General features: G+C 35.5%; 1 protein-coding gene across 1 annotated transcript; it reads right to left on the bottom strand.

The window, feature by feature from the left end:
• Nucleotides 1–339: 339 nt before the first annotated feature.
• Nucleotides 340–10265, bottom strand: LOC133852514 (auxin response factor 23-like; the record flags this gene model as incomplete). Its single annotated transcript, XM_062289283.1, has 14 exons — nucleotides 340–548; nucleotides 658–848; nucleotides 1296–1936; nucleotides 2090–2249; nucleotides 2372–2447; nucleotides 3135–3254; nucleotides 3369–3533; nucleotides 3798–3888; nucleotides 4455–4539; nucleotides 4972–5127; nucleotides 5653–5709; nucleotides 5830–5925; nucleotides 9916–10028; nucleotides 10235–10265. Coding segments are annotated over 14 exons (2064 nt in total), but the record flags the coding sequence as incomplete, so codon positions are not given.
• Nucleotides 10266–10806: the final 541 nt, after the last annotated feature.

Genomic DNA, 10806 nt, shown 5'->3' with positions numbered 1-10806 from the left:
CTACACCAAAAGCAGTACATGTTTTTAACACCATCCACAAATGAACCCAGATTAGCAAGAACAATGCTACTCAGGCAATTCAACATAACTATTCCTTTGCACATACTAATGCATTTGCCAAATAGAACTTGCTCATAACTAGAAAGATTAAGAAATCAAGTCAGCATCACTATGTAGTACTCCATACTACATAAGATCCCCTCAGCATGCCAAAAGAGATTGCTACTGCACACAAGCTACTTTGTATCTGTTAAAGCTCGTTTCCACCTGAATTCGTTCTTTAATCAATCCTTATTTTCATTATATATATATATATATATATATATATATATATATATATATATATATATATATACTCATTAACTTGAAATTTTATATGATACTATAAAATTCATCACAAAACTGACTGCAAGTTTTGGTTTTTTCAAGTTATGGCAACTCATGAAATCCACAATTTGACTCCCTATTAGATTCCAATTTCTTGTATTGACTTGTCAATTTCTTCCTTTGGACAGATGAACATCCTCCGCACCATGAGGCAAAATTCCCTGCATAAATAAAACAAATTAGCCCAGTCATACCAATATCAGATCTAACTCAAAGTATCACCACCTAAGGCATATTATATTAGGACTGATATAGGTTTTGGTTCTTAACAGCCATGGATTATCTCTGATCAGCATCATGTATCCTTCACCATCCGTAAAGGTTACATGCCATCCACTGCTTCCATCAATCAAGCTTCCTTGGAAATCAAACATCTGGTCAAGCTCAGAAATGAGTTCATCATACCCATCGAAACTCATGAGGTCAACTGATCTTCCAAGAGCAGTTTCATACTTGAGAACCTGGAAAAGTACATTTCACAGATCCTCAAGATTAATTTCCTCACAATTAGCTGGACCATAACAAGGGTGTGTAAGGAAGCAACTTTAGATTCCATGCCTGCACTGCTATCCTTCTAAGGCAACTTCAAAGAAGAATGGCCTTAAAAGCCTAATTCATTGCCAATAAAAGAATCAAATCTAAATGATATGTATGTACGTATATGTATTCGTAACTTCAACTAAGCACTATCATTCTAAAACTTCTACACGAGTCCCCATTTAACGAATCTAGAAATGAAGTTATTACTTGCCTATACTAGAAATGCAGGCACTTCAATTTGTTTGGTGTTGCTTAACCACAATCTGATAACTTACCATGAAAGTTCAATACATGTAACTCAATTAGTATTATTTGCACTTGAAGTTGTTCCAAACATTATATAAAAGCAATTAAAAAAAAAAAAGTACCTTTGTGCAACTCCTGCTAGTGACAAAGCAATTCTCACATTGTTTCTCCAGAAGGACGCCAGAGATATCCTTAGAGGGCTCTGAAACCTGGATAGTTTCAGAAACACTTGAGTGAGATGTTGGAGATAAAGAACAAGGACTACAAAGTCCACAATAATTGGCAACTTGTGGTGAAGGGAGCTCCGGGTGACTATTAACTAAATTGACTCCAAATAGCATGTATCTCGCACAGCCGGTTGGTTGGGAAAGAGGAGCTTCATTCTCATCCCTTGATTCAGAAGCCCTGCATTCCTGAGATCCAGTATTGCTAGTGGTGACATTTGAAACTGAAATGTTTCGGCTAACTGCAACATTGTCACAGACTGCATAAGTAGTAAATATTGGGGGCCATTGGCAAGTGGGGCAAGGAGCAGCCATATTTCCACCAGGAGATGGTATTGTGTTGCCGCTAAGTCGATAAAGCTGGTCATGCATTGGATGGCATAGCTGATTCTCCAATCCCAAATGTCTGTATATCAAATGTGGTAATATGCCTGAGGTTTCTGCACCCAGTTCTTGAGCACCTGTTTTCCTGTTTTCTTGGCCTTGCAAGACCTTTTTGTGTCTCCGAGTTGTATACTCAACCGGACTCTGAAATAAGACTAACAGACAAAGAAATATGATTAATAAGATAATAGACTCCAGTTGAGGATATAGACATAGAATAGTAAAAAAATATCTTCCAGCTTTTCCGAAATCTAGAGAAACCTTCCAAGTTTAAAACTCAAAACAGAAGATAAATGAGGGCCACGGACCATCTCTGGTCAAGCTAGAAAACCCAGGCAATGGTGGATCAAGTGGTCGCGTCCTCTTGATAGAAGTGAGCTTCTTGTTGGTTGATTCTATCATCTCAATGTTCCAAGGAGAAACCCTTTCAGGATGCAAAAATGTGTCTGACTTGGAATCCCACTGCACCTGAAAGGAGAGATATCTTGATATAAAATCTAATCTAATTGAGCAGAAGAATTACAAAAACTACAAAATTTCAGTTTTAAGGGCCAAGAGGCATCTTGAAAGTCATGAAAAGGGCTGGTTACCTTGAGGCATCTCCATTCTGAACCAGGCCACCTAATACAATCAATATCTTCAATACCAACTACAGTACCTGTAGGTCTGGATGACACAGCAACAACATTCAGTCAAAAGAATATAGAGGGCAAATATATGCTTCAAAGTGGGAAGATTATCAGCAATAACTATTTAATCTAACCATTCTTGCTATTATAAGTCATTGCACGTCACACCCTGCAATTAAAGCATCTTCACTCATTCTTCTAAACTGCATGGGCTTGAGCACAAGTAATGCTGTATGTCTATTTTCTTTTTCTTTGGAGGGGTGGTAGGTTTGAAGTGATATTCCTTCATTGGATGGGATGTCTCAGGTCCCTCCCCCCCTTCCTTCGAAGGCGGGTTCTACTTCCAAGCTGAAAGGCCAAAGGGAACTGAATAACTTAAAATTGTTCAGTTAATTATGAGGGTTCCAGCCGTGCCAAAGGCACAAGGAAGTAGTGTCGTGGGATTTTGTTTCCTTGGGTTGTTGGGTTCTTTGTTTGTTTGCTTGGGCTGTTTTGCGGGTCTTGGTTTTTTTTTAGTTCTTGCTTCTTTGTTCTTTTTTCTTTCTTCTGTTTGGTGACATTGTGTATACTTCTAGTGTACTTTAGGGACGCCTTACGCTTTTTTTAAAATACGCTTGCTTATATATCAAAAAAAAAAAAAAAGAATTTGAAATAAGCAAGAATCCCAAAAGGACTAATTGTGAAAGATAGAGCCAAGTGGTCCAGAAAGGCTTGGCTTAATTACCTCTTTTCTGAGCATTCTTCACCACCAGACTGCATTCTATATCTCGTTCCAACTGAATAGACACTTTTATTTAACTTCATGTTTTGATAAAAAGGTACAATAAATTCAGAAGGACTTGTCCTGCAGAAGATGAATTAAATGGTTCCTTAATTACTACCAAAAAGAATCTGTGTGCTCAACAATACTTTCAGAGATACAGAGTAAACCCCTACTGGATGTCTAACTACAGCTTACCAAGGGTGGTAGTACACAGTAAACATGGTTCCAGAAGTAACAGCATGGAAAGCGCTAGCAAGTATGCCATGTTGCATGCCGTGGCGAGATATGACAGGTGTTGGTACATTATTTAGTTGTTTAATTGCACGGCGGACCCCAACACGAAGTTGTCCATTTTCTCCTCTGTTAACCAAGAATAAAAATAATTTATATTAGTAATAGTGAAACTAATAATAGTTATTCATGTAACAGACTCAGAGATAATTGAACAACTGAAGACAGCAAAGTACTAGAAATTCCCTCCACAAATTAAATATTTTGAATGCTGCATGATATAATGCCTACTTAGATTCAAGAAATGCTAAGAAATACACCCCCCAAAAAAAGCCTAGAACATTTGCCTAATTGCGCACGGACGTGAGAGAGAGAGAGAGAGAGAGAGAGAACCTAAGGAAGATACATGCATCCCCAGCAACAAGCTTCTTTGCAGTCACAAAGGTACTCCAACCACTAGTGAGCAAGTGCCGCTTTGGCTGACCTACATTTAATGTAGTGAAGAAATGCAGCTTAAAACTAAAGGTGTTATAAGTATGAAAAATGCATGGGAAATATGTTAAATCACTACTTATCTCCAAAGCTTAAACTGATAGGAAGAGGTAAATTTAATCATTTAATCAATACTTTAACAAAATATTCTCCAAACCCTAGACAACTTATGCGAGATATCAATTGTAAATGTACAATCAACCACATTGTGGTTTTAAGACATTGGTCCATTTTGTATCATATAGGACTCAAACTTAGTCCATGACAATTTTTCACCACATAAATGAGTTTGTTTTTATTTTCGAGTCGGTTGGTTGCTTAAAATAAGAGTATTTCAAATTTTCAAGAAACAACCCCTTTTTTATGTCAACTTGGTAATCATGGCAATGCCTCTAACTTGTATGTTTAAATGACATGCAAATCACAGTGAAGTGCTCCAATTTCCATGGAACACCCAAACATCCATGTTTTGTTTGTGATTCATCAAAGCACAGAAATTATCGCAAAGATTATTACAGGCACAGATGCTTCCTGATGAAATGAGCTTAGTAAGCATACCGCGATAAATATGGCGAAAGTGCCATTTAAACCCTTGCAAGTCTTTGGCGACCAGTCCCTGTACCGGTGGTTGTTGAGACATGTTCTACAACAACACCAAGAAAATATGAAAGAGCCGGATTCTTATCCAATATTTGAAACAAGCTTGTCAAAGTACAATTGATTCCATAAGGAAGAGAATGTGATAAAAGATTCTGTAAGTCCAAATATTGGCAAAATGCAAAAAAGGACTAACATAACATACTTAATTTTTTTTATTTCTTGCAAATAATTGGAATAGGAAGAAGAGAAAATGGGTTTGGACACATTCTAGTATTTCATACTGTTACAAGTTAATTATGCCAGAAGCCAAAATCAACTATTCTAAGGTGTCTTTCAGAAAATATCTCATGTAAGCCTAATTAAACTCTAACCCAAACAACAAATGTCAGTCAATTTTTTTTTTTTCCACACATGCTGTCTGCCATAAGATTATTAAATGAGATATTTAGATAAAAGTCCTGACATGGATACTAACAAGAGGTGGGAAGCACTCCTCAGCGTGTCGCTTGGGAACAGAGAATCCACCATGCGTGCTTGTATCAGAAGGAGTGAGCCTTTTGACAAAGGAGCACACACTAGCTCTCTGAGGCAAAGACATAGCATTTTCATCCTCCGAACTTAGCTCATCTTGCTGCAGGAAGTCAAAGCAATACAATATTTTTCAACCGACAGTAGTAGTAGGAGAAGATGGAAATTACTTGAAGATGAAACAATTCAAGATCAAACTCACAAATGCCCGTCAACACCAGTAGTTTTAAAATGCTATAAAATGACTAGAATTGAGGTTAATTCTCAGAACTTTTTTACAACCTCGATCTAAAAAGTGAAAATCAGCTAGAATCCTAATTTCATAAGTTAAAATACAAAGATCCTGTGGTAGGAATGTAGAGGACAAAAAATTGGTCTGTTCCAGTTTCCAAACACCCGATGAAAGACAAAGTATCTTCTTGCATGCACAGGCGCACATTGGAATTATTACAAATCCAGTAAAGAGAACAGAACTCTCAAGCTCACAATTTGAATGGCTTCAAGAATCTATTAATCTCAGGTTCCTGTGACTTCAAAATGTGCCTCAAGTAAAATAAGATAAGAGACCATTCAGCTATGCACAAATATATGTCAGACCCTTTGAACATCTCAGCACTCATTAGCTTACCTCTGCCATTGGAAGCAAAGTAACTTGAGCAAACACCTCATCTGTTTGAGCTTCAGCCTGCAAAACCAAATGGATTATAAAGAGGTCCACTTAAAGTATTCCCAAATCCCAATTCAAAGACATGGTTGAAAGCAAATAAAAGAATGGATTATAAAGAAAAAGATGGAGATGATGTACCTTTAGCTGAACATAAACAACCTTGCAAAGGATCTTAGAAGATAAATTGTAAATTGGCATTTCCATCATACTGTCTAGGTCGGTATAAGCCTCAACCTACACCAGATTTCATATAACCAATTATGAGCCCAGATAAGCAAGCAGAACAATAATGTTGCTACAAGATAATATGTCAAAGCAAAGATGTCACTTATTTAAAACATACATGGAATATTGGCTGCTACGTGGAATATAAATGTGTATCCATGGGGATATACATGGGATTTAAAGGTGTAAACATATCATCTTGATCAGAACCAATGCGTAAATCCCCCAGCATTAATAACATTGGACAATTTTAAAGATTTTGTTTATTGCCACCTGTTCATGTTTCTACTGCCTGGGATCAGTGGCTACCATTTGAAAGACAGCACCTTAAAAGATGATAGTTTCACATATAATTGAGTGGATGGGGCACTTTGCTGGGTCGTGGTCCTGTTAACCGTATATGGAAGCAGGTTCCTTTATGTGTTTTGTGAGGCTTGTGGTGTGAGAGAAATTCTAGGCTTTTTGAGGATGTGGAGGTTCCGGTTAGGGGCTCTTTGTAGAAATATGCTTAATACGTTATATTTGTGGGTGTTAGCGAATAGACTTGGTAGTATGTCATTTGCAGATTTTTTTACTTTCCTGTTCGTTTATTTCCTTTGATTAGGGCCCTTTTGTACTAAGGTGTTGCGTGTCTGGGTTTGGGATCGGGTTATTGGTCTGTGGATGGGCAAACCAGCAGGATAGAACCTCCTGGATTTACCTATGGTGTAGGGCAAAGAATTGATACGAGGTATTCAAGGTACCTCTGCCTCCTAATTCAACCACGAGAGTTGAGAATTCTTAGGGTAAATTGATCATGCTTTATTATGAATCAGGATCTCTATAAATAGAGATTACAAGCATAATATAATTATGGAATTACATCAAATCCCTTATTTCTAGGAATTCTGTCTATAAAGGAATTCCCTTATTATAGCAATATCCTATTCTAGTGGAAATCATGTTCCTTATTCCTAGGAGATACTTTCCTTGTAAGATGGCTACCGAAAACCTTGCTGGAAGAGCACCGACTTTCCATTCTCATCCTTCCCTACTACAGCCGCCACTTACCTCCTCTCCTTGAACCCTAATGAGGTCTTTGGCTATGTGTTCGTTTGCTTCCTGCCCACGCTTCCTACGTCGCACATAGGTCCGCAACATAAGGTTGCGCCCCTCTGCGCTTTTTATTGAATTATTACTTATCAAAAAAAATTAAAATCCCAAAAGCAGTGGCAAAGAATGGTGAGCCACTCCTAAAAAAGAAAAAGAAAACTTGAAACAAAATACCATTTTTGTCCGCCAAAAAAAAATCACCTCTAGAATTCTAAATGGACACTCTAATCTTTCAAGAAATCTTAAAAAACCCTTAAACCTCCCAAAATCTGAGAAAATATATATTAAGATATTTTTTAAAATCCAAAAATGTTCTCAAAAAAAAAAAAAAGAGTATTTGATTTTTTTATTTTTTGAAACTAAAAAGTTTGGCCTCTAAAAAGTTATATGCAAAAGATCTTATTTTGTTAAAACATTTTGAATCAAATACTTATTCCAGAAACTTAAACTTCTAAGAAATTATGAATTTAATTATTGATTAGTATTCAAACATTCTTCACTTATTGACTCAGTTACCTTCGATAAGTGAGACTCAATATGTGTAATATTTAACTAAAATAGGAAATAATTTATGATGTTAAGAATTGATGAGGATCACCACTTTGAAAGTTTAAAGTGCTGGAAACAAAGTTCGAACTCATGACCTTTGCTCTAATACCATGTTAAATCCTCATTTATCCCAAAAGTTTAAGCTGATAAAAAATAGTGAATTTAATCATTTAATAAATATTCTGACACTTACATCCCCCCCTCAACTTCTCTCTCTTTCTCACGCTTTTTCTCTTTTCCACAACCTCCAAGTTGCCTCCTAAATCTCTCTTCCTCTGCCTCTCAAAGATATCTACCCCAGCCCAAGCAAACATTCCTGCCTACTGCCTATAATGAATGAAATAGGGCAATGCAACTACCATAAAAAACCAAACGCGCCCAAAATTTTCATGTCTTCAGTTCATACCATCTATATAATCAAATCACACATTCGTAAATGTGTCACCATCTTTTTTATAATATATGTGTGTGTGTGCGCGCGCGAGCGTGCTTGCGTGCGCACGCGTTCATAAATGTGTCACCGTCATTTTTATAATATATATACACACACACACAAGTGCGAGTGTGCGTGTGATTTGGTGTTCCATCAAATCATGCGTGCCCAAGTCTTTTTCTAATTTACTTTAAGAGAAGAAAGATCAGCCGACTTTTTTCCGTCTTTTCTCCCAAAACCTTGCAATCACTTTTCTTAAATATATTAGCTTCTTTTTTATTCTTTCTTTTTTTTGGTTTTTTTTTCCTATTCAATAAGGGGAAAATGCGAAATGGAAATTACACAAGTGGGTCTTTCCCACAATTAATTCTTACAGAAGAAAGAAATGGACAAGTGACGGGAATGTTTCCAAAAATGCTATTGAAAGCGGCACATTTAGCAAGCTGGTGTGCTCTAAAGTTAGCACTATCTGCAGTTGAATATCTCTAATGATTGGAGCAAAGTTCCAATCAATAAAAGTATTTTTGCTTTCTTTTTTTGGTTAGAGTGCACAGTGAAGAGAGTGAGCTGAAAAAAAACAAGATGCAAAGCCACGCAAGAGGAAAAGAAAGTAGAAAGAGAAAGTTTTGAGCTGCCTCACATGAAGAGTTTATTGGCATGAGCTGCAATCTCTTTCTTTTCTCATGCTTTCTTTTATGTGTTATGAATGGAGCATTGTGTAACAAAATCTCTTTGCCTTATGAGCGGGAGATTAGGTGTATTGAGTGTTAGCAAGGCTGTAAATGAACAGAACCGCTCGCAAACAGGCTCAGGCTCGGTTCATTATTAAATTAATAGACCTTGAACAAAAAATTCAAGCTCGTATAAATTTAGGCTCGTATAGATTACAGCCCTTAAGAGCATTTCTAATAGCCTCACCAAATTTTACTCACCAAAATAACTAAAAATCACTTTTTTCTATTCTAATGAGCCACTTTATTAAAATTCCCCCAGCAGCCTCACCATTTTAACTAGTCAATATTCACTATTCCATTTAAATAATAATTTTTTCATATTTATTTATTTTTTCTCTATAAAATCTTTTTACAAAAAATCATTCATATCCATGAAATAAGGGCATTATCGTGTGAGAGATGGGAGATGGGAGAAGAAAATGAGAGAAAAAAGGAAAAAAGTGTACTAATCATGTGAGAGAGAAAGATGAAACAAAATTTGATGAGTGGGTTGTTGAGTGAAAATACCTCATCTAATTTGATTAGTAATTTCAGTCATCAAATTTTTTTGGTTAAAATTGTGAGGCTGCTTTGAGTGGTTTTTCAGGATTTTCATCAAATTGACTCACCAAAATAGCTAAAAAACTATTTTGATGAGGCTACTAAGAATGCTCTAAGTGTTAGGTTTGAGTGTTTTCTCTTCCACGCTATTGTTTATTCCATCTTTTGTAAATTTTTTCATGGTCCTCTTCGTCCTTTAAAATATCTCATATCAAGGAAGAATGTGATTGTTTTGTATTATTGAGTATGATTATGGGCCTTGTTTGGCAAGTGTTTGAAGAGTGCAGAGTAGTGTGTGCATCAGGATAAACATTTTTAAGAAAAAATTTCATATTTTTCTAAAACAATCAACATCAAAACATTCTAACTTTTTTCACTTTTTATATCACATCAATAGTTTTTTATTACTATTCAAATAAAATTAAAAGAAAATCCACTACAATACAAAATTTTTTATTTTTTTATATAAATTCTTTATATTACACCTATCACATTTTACTAACTCAAAAATTCTTTTTCCACTACTCTATTATGTTCCGTTCCTCACTTGCCATCAAACAGTAATAAGAGACACTAGAGCTGTCAAAATTGATTACCCAAAAAAAAATACTAGAGAAAAGAAAAAGGGGGACAGGAGATCGAGAATGGAACCTGTTCCAGGTGACCTTGAGGGAAGTAGAAAACCTTCTCCCCGACGCGCGGAACGTAAACATGAGAGCCGGCACAAGCCAGCCACAGTTCAGTATACAAATCATCATTCTCTCCTAAGATCATAGCAGAGTAAAATTAGCATCAGAACCAGAAATAGTAACAGAAAACCAAAAGTAACCGTAGAAAGGAGAGAGGAAGAGAAGCAAATCCGAGAACCCATTGTTTGGATAATTAAGTATAAACAAACAAGATGTCAATATATGGATGATTTAAGCAAAATGACTTAACATAATAGAAACCTATTCCAGTGATGACTGACCTGAAGAGATTTGGGACAAAATTAAGGGATTAAATTACTGGTTCAATAGGAGATAGATCTCACAGTCATTTGCATGAGTCTGAAATACAGAACTAAAAACCAATGACAGGAGTTTGTATGAATTCTTATGAGAATTTTTTTTTTTTTTTGGTTGAAGACTTTAAGTATTCTAATGTGGAGCAAATAAACCACCACTCACAGCGCTTAAATCCACGCCAAGTTTTTTTAAAAATAAATAAATATATATATATCTGAAGTCAAAAAAGGCCTCGTCAATTCATCAAACACAGTGATATTTTGAAAATTTTGATAAGATTTAACAGAAAATTCTAACGGATAATTGAAATTGAAAAGATTGAAAAATTGATACCGTAAATTAACATTTTTTAAAGTTTTAATAATTTTCTGCAAAAGTGATAAAAAAATTAGGAGTTATTAGTGGAGTTTTTTCAAATATTAATTAATTAAATAATATTATTTTTTATTTTTATTTTATTTTATTTAAAAATCAATTTTCACGCTCTTTGAAATGCAAAATTACTAATCTAGTTTTTATATTCAAGTTTTTTTAA

Source organism: Alnus glutinosa, chromosome 12 (genome assembly GCF_958979055.1).
Source record: "Alnus glutinosa chromosome 12, dhAlnGlut1.1, whole genome shotgun sequence".
NCBI classification, from domain to species: domain Eukaryota; kingdom Viridiplantae; phylum Streptophyta; class Magnoliopsida; order Fagales; family Betulaceae; genus Alnus; species Alnus glutinosa.
Note: the sequence above shows the minus strand (reverse complement) of the source record. Positions and strands in the feature narration are given on the sequence as shown.